Raw genomic sequence first — 20,403 nt, 5'->3', positions numbered from 1 at the left:
CTGATTAGACAAAGAGACAATGCATTTGTGAGGAATTGACAGGATGAAGAAACTTAGGTTTTGGGTGTTCCATTAGTAAAGAATATAAGCAGAGTTTGGTCTTGGGGTAGTAAATTAAAGAAGTGATGAGGTTTGTTTATACAGGCTTCTCAGACCTAGTTCTTTGGCTCTGGTGATAAGGATGTCTGTCCTACCTTCAGATCAGAAAGGGCACCTTCACAGGACAGATTTCCCTGCTTTTAGGGAGGTACAAAAGGGTGTCCCTCTTGCACTGGCCATTTCCTAAGTAACTTTAATCCAAAATAACCCAATATGCCATTGTGGCATTTTGGGGGGCAGCCTATCCGGAGCCCCAACGGAAGGAATGAGGTTTGCTGGTGGCCATTCATCACATAGAGATCATTGGAATTCAAGAAGTTTGTAGTATGAGATAAGGTGAGGAGGTAGGTGTGAGAGTTGGATGGTGAAGAAAGCTGAGCACTGAAGAATTGATGCTTTTGAACTGTGGTGTTGGAGAAGACTCTTGAGAGTCCCTTGGACTGCAAGAAGACCAACCAGTCCATCCTAAAGGAGATCAGCCCTGGGTGTTCATTAGAAGGACTGATGTTGAAGCTGAAACTCCAGTACCTTTGCCACCTCATGCGAAGAGTTGACTCATTGGAAAAGACCCTGATGCTAGGAGGGATTGGGACAGGAGGAGAAGGGGACGACAGAGGATGAGATGGCTGGATGGCATCACCGACTCGATGGACATAGATTTGGGTAGACTCCGGGACTTGGTGATGGATAGGGAGGCCTGGCATGCTGCGTTTCATGGGGTCACAAAGAGTCGGACACGACTGAGCAACTGAACTTAGAACTTAAGCAGGTAGGTGGTGACTCTGTAGATTGACTTCAGTTTCCCTCTTTTTTAACATATATTTTTCAATGTGGACCATTTTTAAAGTCCTTATTGAATTTGTTACAATACTGATTCCATTTTATGTTTTGATTTTTGGCTGTGAGGCATGTGAGATCTTAGCTCCCCAACCAGGGATCAAACCCAAACCCCCTGCATTGGAAGGTTTAGTCTTAACCACTGGACTGCCAGGGAAGTCCCCTCAGGCTTCTTCTTGTCCATCTATTTCCCATCCATCTGACCTCCCTCTCATCCAGGCTCTGTGGGAGAGCTGGCCTTGTCCTGGGCAGTCTGACTTCTTGCTTTGCCACCCCAGAGATGTGTAACAACCACCAAAACTTTCAGTGTTTGTGGCAACATTATCAAGGTGAATGCCAAGGATGGGCAGCTTTGCTTTGGAGGTCAGTACATTCATTTTAGTGTTGAATGAAATGCTTATTTCCCTTTCTCTGACTCCGGGCACCTCAAAGAGCCCAGCTGCAGTGTAATTGACGCCCCATTTCTTTCCTTGAGCTTTCTTACAAGTAAAGCACAAATAGGCTTTTGCCTGAAAGGCAAGATGCCAGTGTTATCTTTCCTGAGTGGGTTCATAAATACAGATTCTTTGGAGGAGAGGTGAGTATAATCAGCAAACCAGCCAGCATTTTGCATGTGCAATGAACAGATGTGGCTGCATTATTCAGTTTCCCTATTTGACTTCCCTCCTAAGATGTTCTTCAGAAAATGTGATGTCGATGAACACATCTTCCCGAGTGAAAAGTAATCCATGCCAAGAGGAGTCTCAAATGCTCCTGTGAGCCATTTGTCGTGTCGGTTGCTTATTGATTTCTCTGCCCAAAATGTTATGACGTCCTGTGTCACTTCAAGTTTTCCTACAGAAGTTGAAATAATTTCTAATTATATTTTGTGTGAAACTAATTAGTATTGGAAAGTATGCTAGAGTAGAAAAACGGTTTTAACTCTGCCCTTTATTTTTTCTTTGTATTGTGAAATGTGACATTCATACTGATAGTGCATGAAAAAATTCACTAAAGAATGGTGATAAAAATGAACACCTGTGCACCCACCATCCGGAGTGACACGTGCAGTGTTGCTGGTACCCGGAACTCTAATGTGCACTTCCTCTTTTCAGATTACCACAACCTCACTCTTGTGCCAGGGGTGTTATTGATTTCACTTAGTATTTTACCACCTTTTTTTTTTTTTTTTTTTCATAAAATTGGTTTTATTTTTTAACTTACTTAGAAAAACTTATTATTTATTTTTAAATTTTTGGCTGAGCTGGGTCTTTTGCTGTGCATGGGCTTTCTCTAGTTGCGGCAAGTGGGGGCTGCTCTCTCTGGTTGTGGGGCTGGGGCTTCTCGTGGCAGCGGCTTCCCTTGTTGCAGAGCAGAGGCTCTGGGGTGTGTGGGCTCAGGAGTTTCAGCCCAAGGGCTTAGCTGTCCTGCGGCATTTGGGATCTTACTGGCCACAGGATTGAATCCATGTCTCCTGCATTGGCAGGTAGATTCTTAACCACTAAGTCCTTTACCACCTATTTAATCTATCATTAATGGTACAGTTTAGCTCTCCTTGTAACATACTACATATATATTTTGTGTCTTTGTGTAAATGCATAAGCCCACAAGTGCTTCCTTAAATTCTGCTGCCTCCATACTTCTCTTTCTCACTTCTAGACTCAGCCCTATCTTGTTACATGTGTAGCTTTGGGTCATCTTTTTTGCTGCTCTTTAACAACCATTAGTAAGAATGTATCACAGTTCATCGCATTGCATGGGTGAATATGTGGACTGGTTTTGGTTGTGATGTTTTCAAGGCTGATAGGAGTATCCTTTGACGTGTGCATAGATTCTACAGGGTATATAGCAAAGAATATATTTAAAAAGTGATGTTTAAAAATTTTTTTAATTTAATTGTTATATTTTTGACTGTGCTGGATCTTCATTGTTGTGAGTGGGCTTTCTCTAGTTGTGATGACCAGGATTCTCATTCCGGTGGCTTCTTACTGTGGAGCATGGGCTTTAGGGTGTGCGGGCTTTAGTAGTTGCAGTTTGTGGGCTCCAGAGCATAAACTCAGTAGTTGTAGTGCATGGACTTAGTTGCTCCAAGGCAATGTGGGGTCTTCCCAGAGCAGGGAAGGCATTGGCAGGTGGATTCTTAACTACTGGACCATCAAGGAAGTCCCAAAAAGTGATATTTAAAATTTTCTCTGGATAGTCAATGATAAAACATGCCCATCTAATGCAGAGGTTATCTTATTTTAAATCTTAGTATTTCTGAAATAATGGAAAATGTTGTTCATTTTAATATCTAATATTTCTAGCTACACACAATAGCTAAAAGGGCTGTCGGATGCTTTTGCAGTCAAGAGTAGCATTCAGGACACAATATACAACCTTGACCCAGCTGTCCTTCCTCCCCCACATCCTTTAGTTCTGTGGGTCTTTCCAAGAAAAATAAAAGTGAATCATGCAGTTGATTTCATCAGAGGCAGACATCTCTTTAGGACTTTTGTCTGCGGGAGTCCTTCTTGGGGGAAGAGCATGTGAATGATGAGCTGTGTAGAGCTGAGGCTATGCCAAGGTCAGGTGAGGCTTTGACGTGCATAGTGAGATTCTCCTCTCTGAATTACTTGAAACACAGATCCAAGTAATTGCCAGATCTAATATTTCCTTCACATGCTCTGTGGTGGAATTTGCTGGTCAAAGCATCATTATTTCATTTATTGGGCAGTTTGAGATTTGATATCTAAGTCTTTGAGATAGTCCAAGTTTTCCATTAGCTTTTGTGGCAGGCATTAGTGAAAGAGGAAAATGGTACTTAAATAGTAATTTAATCATTACAGTGACCAACTGCCCAGCTTTTATGGTTATCGTTAGTAGTTTTAGGAGAATTCTACTACTCTTGGTTTGGTTCAGTGAAATAATTGTATGATTTGTTTGATGGAAACTCTTAGTTTAAGTAGAATTTTTTTTCTTTGGTCTTAAAGGGTATGTGCTTTGGGACACAAAACTGTGATTAACTGGAATTTCACTTTATGAAAGTGCTAGTTATATTGTAAAGAAGTATCTTCCCAGCATGCTTCAAAAAACTGATCAGAACAAACTAGCAAGGAAATAAGGGAAATTTGACTTAATTGTAAAAGACATTTTAAATTAGAACAGTGGATCTCAGATGGCTCTTAAACTTGTACTTATTTGCATATATTACCAATTAGTCAGAAAATTGGGAAAGTTCTGGTTACACTAATATTTGAATATAGTTACATAACAGTTTTGAAAATCTCAGTTTATAACAGTGAAATGAGCTCCCTTTTAAATCTAAACCCTAGTAAAGCTTTATGCAAGATTCTTTATGTAACTTTGGTTTCCAAACAAAGCAACCATTCCAGATAAGGTATAAAGTCATTTATTCTTCACACTGGGTCTTCATTAAAGCTCATCTGATCTTTTGCTTCAGTGTTTCAGAGTTTGCTTCACATCTCACAAAGGTTTTCTCCTGGGCTGGGTGAAGTTGTAGATCATTCATGTTTTCTGAGCAAAATGTCATTCTGCATAGGAAACATCAAGCAAACATAGCACTAAGTTTTGGATGGAGCTTATTGAAATGTTTTGTCCTTTGTTAAATACTCAATTCATGTAACATGAACTTTATGCTATTTTTTTAAAAGAAAAAAAAAAAAAAAAAACTAGGTCTTTATGACTGCAAATATTTTTATAACTTCAGAGAAAAACAAAACCCAAATCAGTTAAAGCAATCTCTGTGTAAGGCTTCCAGGAGCTCTTCATGGTGTGATATTTCACTTCTGTAGAGAACTCAAAGTCCTGGGGCAGTCCTGCTTTGTTCTGCCTTATACAGCTCATCAAAGATTTGAGAGTAACAATTGTTTCTTTCACTACATGACCCTGTCTCCAAGGCAAACATTCGCACTTTCTTCAGCTGTTCCTCACAGGCAGGCTTCGCTCCCAGCCTTCCTTCTTTGGACACACTCCAGTTTGTCAATAGCCTTCTTAAAGGTACCCGGGCATGAGGCCACTGTCACCAGCATCTGCCTGGCTCAGCTCTATAAGCCTGCCCTTCCCTCTTATTTGATCTTCCAGTCACAAAGGACATCACCATGGGTTCTGGGTCTCTCTTGGAGACCAACAGCTGATGACTTTGACCATTGGTTTGGCCTGAGATGCTATTTTGTGTTACTGACTTCAGTTGAATCTATTTGGGAAAAAAAAATAGCAATAGTCACAGAGAATTGTAGTTTATAGCTTCTTTAAAAAAAAAATTGTATCTAAGGTCAAGTATTTACTAAATCAAACTTCTAAAATTAAAAAGTATTGTAATTATGGATGCATTTGAAAAATTCAAATAGTAAAGAAATATATAAAGTTGAGTATTAAAGGTCTTCTGCATCACCTTTCACTAATATGACTCCTCTCCCTGTTTTCATGGTTTGGCTTCTGTCTTTCCAGACCTCTTTCTATGCATCTACACTTGTATGGATGTTCATATACAAACATAAAATTTGTTGTATGAATTTTTCTGAAAAATTTCCTCCTCATCAAATAACATATTTGGAGACCTGTTTGGGTAAGTATATACACATCTATTTCATTATCGGATGGACCTAAAGATGATCATACTAAGTGAAGTAAGTCAGACAGAGAAAGACAAATACCATATGATATCACTTATATGTGGAATCTAAAAAATTATACAAATGAACTTGTTTACAAAACAGAAATAGACTCACAGACATAGAAAACAAACTTATGCTTACCAAAGGGAGAAGTGAAAGGGAAGGATAAATTGGGAATTCGGAATTAACAGATACACACTACTCTACATAAAGTAGATGAACATCAAGGACCTTAGCACAAAGAACTATATTCAATATCTTGTAATAACCTATAATGAAAAAGAATCTGGATAGGTGAATCACTTTGCTGTACACCCGAAATACTATAAATCGACTATATTAAAAAAAAAAATCTATTTGATTCTTTCTCACCTGCCACATAACATTCCAGTGTATGGATGTATCACAATGCATTTAGCCATTTTCCTATTAATGGAGATTGGGATTTTCCCCAATGGGGTAGTGTTTACAAATAGTACTGCAACAAACAGTGCATAGATATCCTTAGTGGATATGTTGGCTATTTCTCCAGGGTAGACACCTAGCATAAAATTCTGGGTCAAGATTCTGCATATGTCAAATTTTGATAACATAAGCTCCATGAGACCAAGGACTTTATCTACTCTGTTTACTACTGTATATCCGGTGCCCCTAGCAGTGTCTAGCATAAGATATATGTTCACTAAATGTTAGTTGTTGAATGAAATTCGCCTACAGAGGCTCTGTAATTTATACTTCCACAAATAGTATAAGAGAATGCTCATTTCCCCACACCTTTACCAACTCTGGATGTTGTCTGTGTTTTAACTCCTGCAGAACTAATGGGTGATCAGTGATAATTTCATTGATTTTTGTTCTGCATTTATATGATTACTGAGGCAATCAAATATCTTCTCATTTTGTTTAGCCAATCACTTTTCATGTCTTGCTATAGAACCAATCTTCTCTGCTCTCCGTCTTCACCCTACAACAGTCCCTCTCACCCCTGAATTTGTGCTTTTGGGGAAGAAAGTCACCTCTCATTCAACTCCTTCCACAGAGGTAAAGAGCAAGTCACTTGACCATTTTTTTTTTTTTTTTTCCTCTTGTTGTTAGCAAAGAGATTAAGAGTATGAGGTTTAATGTTTGCATCTCAGCTCTGGGATTTTAGTTTGTAAAAGGTACTCAGAAATTGGTAGTTGTTATTAGCCGCATGAGGTACATATTATAATTCCCATTTGTTCCTAAAGAACAGAGTCTCAGAGAGGAACAGTTATTGTCTGAGCCTACATAGGTGGAAGCAGTGAACTCAAAGTCTGACTTCAGGTCCAGCTGATGCAGAGGTCACTGGATTCCGTCTGCGTGTTGCCCTTCTCACTGCCTGTCTCTCTGGGAATGCCTTTTGGCCTCCCTGAAGCCTGCTGCAACAGTGACCCACAGAACCAACCTGAACCAGTCTTTCTTAGACTTCTAGACCGTGCAATACTAGACTCACTATTCAGAATGTGATCTGTGGACCAGCAGCATCAGCAGCACCGGGGAGCTTGTTAGAAATGTAGACTCTCAGGCTCTACCTACTTGAAGCAGAGCCTACATTTTAACATGATCCCCAGATGATTCATGTGCTCTTTAAAGTTTGAGAAACCCTGGGATGAAGCAGATCATTAGTAAAATTAACGCATCTTGTTTTCCTAATTAGGTCCTGGAGTTTCTTAATGCCCAAAGCCACAACTCTGACTTTTTTGGCATCCTTCCCAATGGCGTTGGGTACTCCAAAGACCCATAGGAAGCACTGAGTTAAAAACTTAAAAAACTATAGGTCCCAGATCCCTTCCCTCCTTTGCATGAGGTACCTCTTACAGCCCTGAGGAAAGCTGTGATGTGCATATATATGCATTTCCAGCTCTACAACACTGCTAGATTAAAGAAAGTCAGATCAATGGGACCACCACTAAAGGAGGCGGAGCTGTTAAAAACTGTGCAGAGGCAACGAACGGGCAATGATTCAGACAAACTAAGTCAGACCTGGGCTCAGACAATTATTAGCAATGTCCCCAAGCAGTGGAACTCCCGTGAGCCTCAGGTTTCTAAGCTGCTCAGCAATACTACCTGTTTCAGAGGGTCACTGGGAAGCTTCCATCAGGTGAATGCTGTCGAGCCCCTAGTTCAAGCCCATGGTGCAGCAAGGGCTCTGTAAGCACCGCTCGCATCCCTCCCTTCTTTCCTTCTGCCGAGCTGTGTGGGTCAGCACCAGGGGAGAAGGTAGCTCTGTGTTTTATACTATCGTTCAGGTCGAGGCACCTAGAACTCTCATGGCGAGCAGCCTCTAAAACTGAGGATTTACTCTCTAGCTGAGAGAATCCTGGGAGGGTTGGTGCTCAGAAGCTGAGCTGCTCTAAAGGGCCAGCAAGTCATGCAAGAATAGCTAAGTGCCGAAGAGGAGAGAAGCAGTTTAATTTTCTCAAATTGATCATGTGGAGAAATCTGTTGGCTGACTGCAGAGCATGCTTTTAGTAATTGCCAGGATTTTGTATCCCAGGGAGATAAAATCTCGGAGTGCGGTTGTGTGAGGGACTCAGGGGGCATAAATCTGCCACGGGCGGCTGCTAGCAGCGGCACCCCAGGGGTGAGGGAGGAGAGAGCGGTTCAGAGGTGAGGGGCGCGCTGCTCTTCAGCTCCGCCGGCGGCACTCCAGAGGGAAAGCAGGCTGCTTGACAGAGGGCAGTAGGAAAGGAGAGACACATTTCCTGAATACAGTGGGGAGGAGACAGGAGAAGGTCTGCAGAAGTGCAGAACGACAGAAAAGCACGGCAGCCCCAGGAAAATATACCGAGCATCCCTTTGCTCTGCTGAGAGGACTGAGGGAGCAGCTGGACATCCTTTCTTGCCTTAACTCCCTGCCCTCAACCCACCCCTGCATGTCCCAGGGCCCCTGGGCCAAGGGAGACATTCAGTCACAGAACCGCACCTCCTGAGGGCAACCCGCTGGTCCACAACAGAATTTCCTAGGGCTCTCATTACCAAATGTGTGGTCCTCCATAGACCACAGCCGGTCAGAAGCTCTTCAGGTGGGTCTGGGAATTCTGCATGTTAAAGCTTCCCCGTGATCCCTTGGCATTCTAAGATTTGAAAGGTGCCGCTTCAGTGTGAGATTTTGAGATTGTGATCTGCTAAAAGCTTTTCTCTGGATAAACAACAAAGAAGAAATGTCACTTCTAGGTCCTTGCTGTTCAAAATGTGGTCCTTGGGCCAGCACCTGGTGAAATCTGAAAAGCACTGGGCCAGTGAGTGGTTCTCAGACTCTGGAGGCAGGTAGCTGGTAACTGGGGGGCAGAGGAAAGAGGCTAGATGGGAATCAGAAGACCTGGGTGTAAATCTTGGTCCTTCCACCTGTGGCTTTGGGAACTCAGGATTGTCATTGCACCTTTCCGAGCATCTGTATGTCATCGTTGGAACATAACAATGCCCACTTCGTAAGATAAATGCAAGTATTAAATTGTGAAAGTGCTGACGTAGGTAGATGCTCAACAGATGTTAGGAGGAGGTTGAAATAGCACTCACCTTTGCTGTGTTTCTCCCACTTTGACTCTGATGCTCTTCAGAGCAAGGCCCGAGTGAAGGGACTCTTTTCGCCAGGGGATGATGGTTTGGACCGTATTCCAGACATTGGACCACACCATGCTGTTTTCCCACTTGAACTTGATCATGATCAGTTCCCCAATATCCACATCCAGTGTGATAAGAAAGGAATAGGTTTCATTACTAGTAATTCCTTTGCTCCTTGAAGATACAAAGGAAGCCAGACATAGTCAGTTGATTTGTAGCAGCAAAGTGAGGCTTAGGGACTTTCAGGAGGTCTTAGATTTGCCTGAATGACTCGTGATGGTCTTTTCTGCTGCATTTCCCAAAGTGGTGTTGGACAGACTATTAATAGAGATAGCAATAGATGTGCCAGGATAGAAAAGGGTTTTCCAGAATAGTAATACTGGGAAAACCATCTTATTTTCTGTGATAACATATTTAAAAGGTTGCAAGTGTTCTGCAGTGGTGAATCTAGTTAACTTTGTTTAGCTCAGGCTTCCTAATCTCTAGCTTAACACATCAGGAGAACTGCCTCCAAAAAAGGCAGGTGTCTCTGGGCCATACAGCTCTCTGTAGGTTTGATCAACACATGAGCACCACACTACAGTCTTCTCTTCAGATCAGTGCTTTTCTTCCTCCCCAACGTAAATAGAAACTTCTGTTAAAACAACAAGTATAGCAGTAATAGAAAACCACATATAAAAGGGATGTACCAGTTTGGAGCAAAATTTAAATGCAGGTCCTTAGGTATCATTATCAGCTTTACTCACTAATCTCCAAGACATTAAAATGTCCCAATACTGACAGAGCAGTCAGGCACTCTTTCCACTACTTAGCACAATCCCTGCTCCCCCAGGGAGAGATTTGGGATGGTGCAGAGTTAGCACTGGATTTAGGGTGAGACAGGTGGCTGGAGGATTCCCTGGCTCAGCTCATTTTAGCTCTTCCTGCAGGGTGTTGCAAAGCACCGTTTAGGAATCCACCCACCCCACGAGGATGGGAGCACTCTAAGGATAGAGTCCTCTCTACCTCTAGTGCAGAGCACTGACGCATCCTTGCCGAGTGACTGAATCAGTGGGATGATTGAGGTTCAAAACCAGGGGTGATTTTCGGGAAGCTGAGAACCGTCCCTGGAGCGGGTGAAGGCTGGTGTCACTTCCCAAGGAGAGCCCATGCTGAGGGTGGAGATGCTGAAATAAAGCGGCCGGTGAAGCTGGCCAGCCTGTGCAGGAGGCGTGAGGCCACTGCCTGTGTTGTGAGCAGGTGTGCAGCAGGGCGAAGGACAGGTGGGGAGGGCTGGCAGTGCAGGCTGACTGAATGGAAAATTCGTGCCAAGGTGAACGAGACCAGTTTTATTTCCGGGTTATGGTTTTCAGAGCTCACTGGAGAGGTGCTCAGGGCCTGCTGGGTGGACAGGAGTGCGTCCTGCTCCTGCTCTCGGCACTCCTCCTAGACTGGCCACCCCCGGTCCCCTCTCCACTCAGCCCCTGTCGCTTCGGGCCCATCACAGACGCAGGTGGCTGTGACATGAAGCAATGGCTGGGACTGGGGGAGGCCGGGGAGGGGTGACAAGGTGCCGAGCGTGGGCGGATGTCCCATCTGATGGGGTGCTTGGGACACTCGTACTGAGCTGAGAAAAGTAAGCTGTGCCTGGCCCGACCCTTGATAAGCAGAGTGCATCCAGGCCCTGTGAGAAAGCTAAGCCTGTCCTCACCATGGATGGGGCTGTATTGCGTACTCACAGAGTGATGGGGATCTTCTGCCTCTCCCCTCTTGTTCCGAGGAATGACACAGTGAAAGTTGGTTCTACAGAGTTCTCAGTTTGGTTGATGAACCGAATCTTGAACTGGTAATGATAAACTAGAGGGGGATGGGATGGCGCGGGAGAGAGAAAGACAATGTAAGCAGAAATTTTAAAAATAAAAAATCTTGTATTTTTTAAAATTTACGAAAGCAGAGAGAAAAGTATGGATGCTATTTTCCTCTTTTTCCTTTTCTGAATTTCTTAAATGTCTAAGAGGACTTATGTTTGTAATATAATAAGTATTATCCAGCAAAAAAAAAAAAAAAAGGCAGAATAGAATTATAGTATAGTTGGTATTCTCACTAATTTCTAGATGAAATTCTGTTGCTCTATTCCATGTATTTAGCAAGGGTCCCCATTTATAAATGAAAGGATAGACTGCCTTTTAGGCAGCAGACACTAGCAGCAGTGGCTAGTGGCACATTGCCAACACATCAGCTGCAGGGTTCTGGTGTGCCTGTACTGCTGGGTTTCTGGGTTATTTACACAACTCTAACCTTTGGCATAAGCCCATTTTCCCGTTTGGGTTTTGGAGTGGATTGGCTGCAGTCCTCTGCATAATAGGTGGTCACGTACTCCAGCCTGGGATAAAATAGTTAGATGCTCTCAAGACTGTGAGGCTGTGGGTGAGAAGTAAGAGGAGAACTGAGGGACCCTAGGAAAGTTCGCTAAACCCTTGAGTGACAGTGGTAGAGACAGAGCCTCTGGTCTATCATCCCAGAAGCCTCTGGAGAGATCTTATGCTATTTGGGGTCTGTCTAGGGAACTCTGTAACAAGTAAATAGTCTTGTAAGTTGAACTGAGACAAAAAGATAAGAAACAAGGCATTGGGGGTGTGGGGTAGAATGTGGACAGGATGACATAAGCGAATTGGTGTCTAGTTAATTCCCAAACAAGGAGGCAGAGAATCTTCCAGAGTATGCAAGGAACTCATAGCAACCAGCTTAATATGTATTCATGAGAAATCTACTACCCAGCCCAGTGCTAAAAGCTGTTGGGTATAAAGGAATAAAACAGTGTAATTGGCTGTATACATGGTAACACATTGACTAACATTTATTTTGTTTACCTGTGCCTGGCACTTTGTATTTTTATCTCATTTAATCCTTATGACAGGTGATACTATTATTATTTCATTTAAGAGAAGAGGAAACTGAAGCACAGACAGGTTGATTTTTCCAGTATCACACAGCTAGTAAGTAGCATAGCTGTGACGGAAGTCCAGGCCACCTGACTCCAGAACTTGAACTTTTAAATGTTTATACCCAGGACCAATAGTTTTATATACCCTAAGGAAAATGTTCATGTGTGGAAAGAGGTTGAAATTCAAAGACCTTGTAACAGAATTTTTAATTAAAAATAAATTTAAAACACCCTAAATATTCACCAATAGAGAAATGACTATGGACTAATAATGACAATTATTATAATTACCATTTAGCTCTTTGTTTTGTTCCAGACACTGAACTATTGTTTCTCAAAATTATTTCATTTCTCTTTACTACAACTTTATAAGATGCCTCCTTTAACCTCGCTTTGCTTCATTTTACAAATGAAGACGCTGAAGCTCCGGAAATTTGAGTAACCTGTCCATTGTCGTGCAGCTATGAACTAGCGAAGCTGCAATTAGAGTTTAGTCTACTGATTTCAAGTTCATATTCCCAAACATGTGATTTACTCTTATGAAGTGATTAAAAGATATTTTTGGAATGGTTTCAATGCTTATGAAAGAAGTAGGGAAAAAACCCCAACCAGCCATCAGGATACACATTGAACATCTAACATGAGACTAATTCTAATAAAACTGAATGCACAGAAAGAGGGAGATTTGCAAAAATATTAAGTGATTATCTCTGGGGAGGGAAGTAATTTTTATTCTCTTTTTTGTGATTTTCTGCAAGTTCCACATTTTCTGCAATGAGCATGTATTCTAATTAGACTCTTCCTGGAAAAAGAAAAGTTTTAAAAAGTATTAAGAAAGATAACAGAACCAGAAGCTGTGGTCCTGGCCTTAGAGGTGCTTGCAGCTGGGAAGCAGAGTCACTTCTGTGACCCTTGTCACCTCCTATCCAGTCTCATGGGCATCAGTGTCCAGGATCTTCTCTCCTTGAGGGCAGTGTTGGGGTCATGTTAACACTTGAACCTCCACAATTCACAGCACACATTGGGAATCTAAGGAGTGCTTCTGGGGCTTTTTGTGTGAAAACAAGGCAGAACACATGTTACATTAAAGAGTCTAATTGTGAGTAGGACTAATTGGAATATTGCTTCCACTTGTTGAGATCCCACTAAACATCAGGCTACGTACTAAATGCTTTTTGTTGTTGTTGTTCAGTCGCTAAGTCGTGTCTGACTCTTTGCAATGCCCTGGACTGTAACCCACCAGTCTCCTCTGTCCATGGGATTTCCCAGGCAAGAATACTGGAGTGGGTTGCCATTTCCTTCTCCAGGGGATCTTCCCTACCCAGGGATCGAACCCACATCTCCTGCATTAGCAGGTGGATTCTTGACCGCTGAGCCACCACAGAAGCCCTATACTAAGTGCTTTACATACATTATTTTTGTCCTCCAGACTATATGAGGATAACACGGTGAGACTGCATTTTCTATACCTACCCCTGCTGTCTTGGTCCACTCTCTACCCAGTTCTGGACCCCAGGATGTGACCCCCAGAGCCTCATCTCTCGGCTTCCTTATTGGATGGCTTCTGGTTCATACTAACCCACCGAGGACGCACCAGCAGGAGATCAGGGCAGAGCAGAGTGAGGTCAGGGTATTTCTCTGCTTCCTCCTGCTTTGAAGCCTGACTGTAGTAACTGCTCTCCCTGATGAGCTGCTGTCAGGAGCTTCTCCTTCATAGCTTACATTCTCTTAGGCTATTCCTTCTCTTCGCTTCTCCCAGTACCCTGTTGTTAGATTTAGGTGCATCAACACCCCATGTTGCTTTCCTTAATATCACCCACCCTCTCTAAGGAGTTCTGCCTGCTCTCTTTAGCTGACTCAGGTGCGTAGAGTCCTGTTTACTGCTGAGACCCAGAGAGATAGGGTGTCAGTGATCCTGATGAATCACAGATAAGGAAGCAGAGGTTTGCAATTCCCTGGTGTCTCACTTGGTAAAGAATCCTCCTGACAATGCAGGAGATGCAGGTTTGATCCTTGTGTCGAGAAGATCCCCTGGAGAAGGAAATGACAACCCACTTTAGTATTCTTGCCTGGGAGATCCCATGGACAGAGGAGCCTGGCTAGTTACAGTCCAGGGGGTTGCAGAGAGATGGACATGACTTAGTGACTAAACAATAACAAAAAAGCAGAGATTTGAAGGAGTCCAAGGTGACTCAGATAGATAGTCAGAAGTGGAGCCGACTTTGAACCCAGGTTGTCTGTCTGATTCCAAAAGGCCCTTCCCACTGTGTCCTGGGATTCTGGTTCTGGCAAGCTGAATCTTCCCTTTGAAAGCAAACAGCAACAGCCCTGAAGAAAAGCTTCAGTCTAAACCTGCCTCCTGTGAAGCCACCAAGACAAAGTGCCCGCCGGGTCTGATCCACTGACATCCATCCTGGGCTATCGCTGTTGCGGCTTCTTCCCAGTTGCTGGTCTGCTAAATGTCCAGCCCCCGGGGCAGGGGTAAATGTTTCATGTCCCTGCACTAGAGATGAGTTTTTGTCTTCCTTTGGTCTTAAAATGTGAGTAGGAAGAGACCAATTTCCATATCATGAGATGTCATGGTTCCCCACGATTCTGAAGGAAGGGATTGGCTTTGATGATTGCAAAGTTCCTGTTAGCTCTCACATCCTATGGATGAGAATTATCTGTGCCCTGGAGTGTCTCCCTGGGGCAGGATCTATGCAGGAGGTCAGAACCATCAAGGGTGTGTAAATCGTGGAGGTCACAGACGTGCAGGAACATGGGCACCCACGTCTGCAGAAGCATGATGCCCAAACCTATCACACAATGATAGCACAAGGAATTCCTTTTGCCTTGTACTAGGAAAGCCACTTTTGGGGAGAAATATTGAAATTATTTTTTTTAAATATGTAAGAGACTTTCATGTTTAGAACTAATTATTTTTTCTCATTTTGGGTTTTGTGTTTTTCCTTAAAAAAAAGGAAGACCATTGCCTTTTATTTCCCACCACTCCCCAGGACAATGATGCTATTCTAAAGATTGAGGAAAAAAGCATGAATAATTTTTGCTCACTTTACCTTATGGCATGTTTAATAAGGATTTTAAAAAATGATTTCAGGGAAATGCTTTTGATCCTGTGACTGCAGGGAGTACAAAGTGTTCCTCAGTCCAGGCAGGAGAAGTTATTTCAGGTCTTAACAGTGCAAAGCATGAAATAGCCCATTAACCCTGGACGAGATCAGGCAAAGTCCACCTGGGGCAGAGATATGAGGCCTCTGGAGAGTCTCCTCACCAGATCGCCCCCCTGGGGTTCAGATACCCTAGAAACCCTGGATCCTAGTTTCATGTGGACCCCACTGATGCCACTTAACAAAAAAAAATAAGTTTCTTTTTACAAGGTAGCCACTATGGGCACCAGGTGATGGAAATTTATAAAAAAAGGAAATTTTTTTTTTTTTTGGTCTCATGGAAAATATTCTGAATCATTAGATAGTGGCTTTGGGAGATATTATGACTCTTTTTGCAAACATCAGAGAGGTCTTTTTTTTTTTTGAGTGTATAGATTTTTCTCTCATGGAGATGGTAAGAATGAGATCTTGTGTTCTCTTGCAGCACTAAGGTCTTGTTCCTAGATCTCATATGCCTCTAACCCGAGAGGGAGGCTGATGAGCATGGAATTGATATGATGGACTTAAGCAGGGGATTAATGTATGAAGAGCCAGCACTAGCAGGGGCTGGCTGAATGAACTCAGAACAGGATCAAGGGAAGAAGAGAAATGGACTTTTTTGTTTTTCTGATTTTAGTTTAAGATAGCATTTTTTCCCCAATTTATCCTCTTTTAATTGAAGGGTAATTGATTGACAATATTGTGTTAGTTTCTGCCATACATGAACATGAATCAGCCATAGGTATATATGTGTCCAGAAGAGAAGAGTGCTCTCATCAGCAGGTGTGAATTTTCACTGGCTGGCTGGGCCCAGGAGCAGGGAGAAAGTACAGGCAGGAGGAGGGAAGAGAGGAGGGATGATGGACTACTGTGTCTCAGGAATGAGCTGTTATTAATACTGAGTGAACTGATCTCAGTCCTAATGCTTAGGCCATGTGCAGTGAAAGGAGCAAAGGCCATGGAATGGGGGAGACTTGGGGTCAAACATTATGTTTGATACTGTGCAGGGCCCTGTGGGGCTCCCGGGCACAAGGTCCTTCTGTGTCCCCCATTTCTTTGATTATAGGAAACAGCCTTCATTCAGCCTCCATGAACTTCCCTGAGTTCCAACCGGCAGATTCAAGCAGTTGCTAATTAGGGAAGCGAGGGGATTTGAGACCAGGGAGACACTAACAGTCAAGAGAAACCATAGTGCAGCCTTGGGGGCAAGGTCCTGTTTCCCCATCAAGGGACACACACCGCAGTATCCTTTACCCATTTTGCAGATACTGGAAACCCGCTGCAGGTGGAAGAAGTTATAACAATGGTATGCTGCCCACAAGCATGTAGACCCCAGAGCAACTGGTTGATGATGCTGATTCCCACTTAGCTCACACCAGTCCATCAGAAGAGTGTCCACAAGCTGATCAGACCCTTTTTAAACAATTACTATAAAACTTCTCACTATTTTCCCCAAGTTGGGACACATGGTTTTGAGGGCATTAGCCAGCTGTGGCCCCCTTTGCCTGGCAAAGCAATAAAGCTCTTCTTTTCTACTTCACCCAAAACTCTGTCTGAGATTCGATTCAGCACCAGTGTACAAGTTTTCAGCATAATGTTTGCTCCTTATAAGCTGGGTGACTTTGGGGAGGTGATTTAACCTCACTGAATCTCAATTTATCTGTTGGAAAATTAGGCAACATCAGTCTCCCCCCTTCCATCTCTGTCTCCGTCTGTAGGTTGTTGTGAGGATTAAATGATAGATGAAATAATTGATGCAATACATCCAGCGTAGTGCCTGAACCTAGTAAGCTCCCCTGAGGGCTGCTTCCTTCTCTTCCACCCCATTACTGCCTCCAATTGCTGTGAGGATTAAATTAGATAAGGTGCTTGCTAGCAGGACTACATACAGGTTTGTTTCCCACCTCCTTCTCTTAAAAAAAAAAAAAGGGCTCCCAAACTAGCAAAATTTCCTTCCAAAAGAGTGGGATTGGAAGTGGGCGATAAATTGCCTGGTTTCCCTCAGTGACTGTTTCCCAATTCTCTTTCTGCTCCTGCTGTCCTCTCCCATGTTTACCCGAATTCTGGCGTATGGTTGTAGAAAATAGATCCTTTGATGGTTTTGTCAAAATATCTTGGGAGCCAGAGGAATGAGGACCAAGTTAGTCATCCTTTCTGCAACTACAATCAGGAGGCGATGTTTATCTTGCCCAGCCAGATCCTGCACTGAAATATATGGTACAATTAGATGTCCTTGAAAAATGTGGCTTGTGGATGTTCTGTCACCAGGGATGGGTAAGTTTGTCCCTTTATGAATCTATAAGTACTCATCAAAGGCTGGAGGTGGTCACTGAAATAGACTTTGGGAGTCCAAATCACAATGATCGTGGCATGGTGGCTGAGGAGGGGAGCAGTTATGGGGCCTAGATTAAAGACTTGATGTCAGCACTATCAATAGAACTTTCTAGATGATGGAAATGGTCTATTTCTGTACTCTCTGATATGGCAGCCACATAGTTGAGCATTTGAAAGGTGACTAGTATGACTGAGGATTCAAGGTTTTAATTTTAAGTAATTTAAATAGCCACATATGGTTAGTGTAGCATTATATAGGGCTTCCAAGGTGGCACAGTGGTAAAGAATTCACCTGTCAATGCAGGAGACATGGGTTCAATCCCTGGGTTGGGAAGATATCTTGGAGTAGGAAATGGCAACCCGCTCCAATATTCTTGCCTGAGAAACCCCTTGGACAGAGGAGCCTGGTGGTCTACAGTCCGTGGGGTTGCACAGAGTTGGACACGACTAAGTGCACATGAGTGCAAGCAATGTACAGGCTGCGGCACCCCAGGAGCAGCGGCTTTCACATGGGTGGGAGTCTCATCTGGGCATAATTTCCAGCTGTACCCAGGGTACCTGGTGTGGCCGAAGGGCTGTGCTCCCTGCCAGTGAGGGAAATTAGGCTGAGCAGATTAGGACTGGAAGGGCTGAGGTGGATCTGGGGGGAATTTGGAGGGCCCAGGGGACGGGAGGGTGCGGTGCAGGGTGCAGCTCATCCCTGGAATCTCTCTGGGGCTAGGGGTTTGGTTCAGGCCGTCTTATCTCACAGTCTTATCTCACAGTCCAGACCCTGTATCTTCACTGGATATCCCTGGAGCAAGATGAGCGGCTGGTGAGAACGAGACCCAGGTGCTGCCTCCAGGGGACTCCTCGTCTGTCTTCTTGGGATAGCACCTTGTGTGCAGAGTATAGGAGGGGGTTGGTCTCCCCCCTGAAGGAGGGCCTCTGCCTACCCTGGCTCAGATTATACTTGAAGAAGGAGTGATGGCCTGGCACAGTGATTTTGGCAACTGCTGCGTGAGATAGTTGCTGCTGCCCTAATGCGATTCCTTGGTTCTCCTTTATAGGAAAAGGTTTCCTGTGAGTTCATAGCAGCCGTGTGTGGTGATCAGGCATCTGGACTCCCTGGCAATGGAAAAACTCAGCCCTGCTTGTGGCAGCGGCTCTCCCCTCCCCTCTTCCTTCTCTTGACTCTCATCTCCTGACCCCATCTCCATGCCCCCAGTAGAAGTCCTCCGGCAGGACCCAGTCCCTCACTTCAGATGCACAGCCCTGCCCAGAAAGGTGAAAAATGACCCTGTCTCTTTCCAGCTGATCTCAAGGAGAAAGCAAGAACCTTCCCCACCTCTCCTCCCTCCCTCAACCCCATAGACAGACCGTGGGCAGGTCACTGAGATAAAAACCACTTGACTGATTGTTGGGAGTGCTCAGTCACTTGTGTCTGACTCTTTGCGACCCCATGGACTGTAGCCCACCAGGCTCCTCTGTCCTTGGGATTTTCCAGGCAAGAATACTGGAGTGGGTTGCCATAGCCGCCTCCAGGGGATAACCTGGGTCTAAATGCTGGCTCTGCTGAGTTCTTTTCGTGTCCCTGGGCAAATGATTTTCTCTTATCTGGGCCTTTGTTTCCTTGTCTGGGAAATGTGGAATTGAACAGTTTCTTGAAATGCTAACATTCCAGGATTAGAGTAGATCCAGTGAAATGTGATTATCTGAGAGGCTTAATCACTCCAGGCATTTGAAAGAGGAGCTGGTTAACAGAAGTAAGTGTCTAATTGGCAGCCTGGAGGGGGGGATCTCCCTGAGGCAGGAGGCCTTCCAAATTCCCTCACCTGCTCCGGGTGCCTCAGGCTCCTCCACCCCTCCAGGAAGGACAGCTGAAGGGACCCTCTGCCCCTCAGGCAAGAAAGATCCTGCCCTCACTCCACGTGCTCTCAGAAGCTATCTGCTGTTCAAATGGATTTCTGTCATTCCTGGGCTGCACAGAAGGGCAATCTGACTGGAGAGCAAAAGTTCAGATAAACAAAAGACTCCTGTGCCGTGGGAGCTTGAACTTGGGAGTGTGGTAATGATAGGAATGCCAGCCTGGGGATCAGAGGGACCTGGGTTCTAAGCCTCCTTCCAGGCTAAGCGACCCTGCGGACCTTGCTGCTGTTGTGGGCACCATGAGGAGTCTGTGGCTGCACCAAAAGTGTTTGTGTAAAACGCTGTGCAAATGCAAAGCGGTGCTGAGGGCGTTCACCTTCTGTAGCTACAGATATCTGCAGAGTAACAATCAAACGGCACTGGGCTCCTCCCAGGGCCGTGAGCCAGTGCTGTGAACAGTAAGATGCTAAATCACTCCCGAGCTGTTTTAAGGATTAGGCAGAAATGTTAATGGCAACAGATGTCGGCTTGTTCCCTCCAGGAGGATTTAGGTTTCAGTGGAGTATTTCTCTGCTGGCTTCTGCCCAAATCATGGCCACAGCCCTTTTTCTGACCTCTAGTTCAACCCAGCAAGCAGAAGGGGCTTGCTTTTTCCCCTGAGGCCAAGAAGCAGAGCTTCCAGGGAGGGCCTCAATAAGACAATGATCTCTTGTAAGATGAGCTGATTCAAACTTTAGAAGAAATGGGGAACCACAAATGTAGTTTGGAGCCCAGGTTTTTCCTGGCAGCGATGAAGAGATATGAAAGTACTGGGTTCTAGCCTGGGTTTGGAGAAGCTTCCAAGGCTCTGTACAACGAGACCTGGTGCTGCAGGCTTTCTGGATCTAACATTCTGTTAAGGGAAACACACTGACTGAAACCCCCCATCCTGGTCAGGCTCCATAGTAATCACTTGCAAGAGTTATTTTACCACAGGAGGTCCTGGTAAGGAACGTGGAACTAACAAGCCATCACCAACTGGAAGAGTTCAGGA

General features: G+C 44.2%; 1 protein-coding gene across 2 annotated transcripts in view; it reads right to left on the bottom strand.

Annotated features, from left to right (window-relative positions):
• Nucleotides 1-3,954: 3,954 nt before the first annotated feature.
• Nucleotides 3,955-20,403, bottom strand: part of LIPC (lipase C, hepatic type) — a 178,142-nt gene continuing 161,693 nt past the window's right edge. For both annotated transcript variants that reach the window (XM_061157252.1, XM_061157253.1), the window contains 3 exons: nucleotides 10,835-10,952; nucleotides 9,072-9,290; nucleotides 3,955-4,448 (listed from right to left, as the gene is read on the bottom strand). In XM_061157252.1, coding sequence (XP_061013235.1) covers nucleotides 4,337-4,448; nucleotides 9,072-9,290; nucleotides 10,835-10,952 — 449 coding nt within the window. In that variant the 3' untranslated portion in view covers nucleotides 3,955-4,336. The remainder of the gene's footprint in view (nucleotides 4,449-9,071; nucleotides 9,291-10,834; nucleotides 10,953-20,403) is intronic.

The sequence above is a fragment of the Dama dama genome, chromosome 12 (assembly GCF_033118175.1).
Source record: "Dama dama isolate Ldn47 chromosome 12, ASM3311817v1, whole genome shotgun sequence".
Taxonomy (NCBI): Eukaryota; Metazoa; Chordata; class Mammalia; order Artiodactyla; family Cervidae; genus Dama; species Dama dama.
The sequence above is the reverse complement of the archived record's forward strand: the minus strand, read 5'-3'. Positions and strand labels throughout refer to the sequence as shown.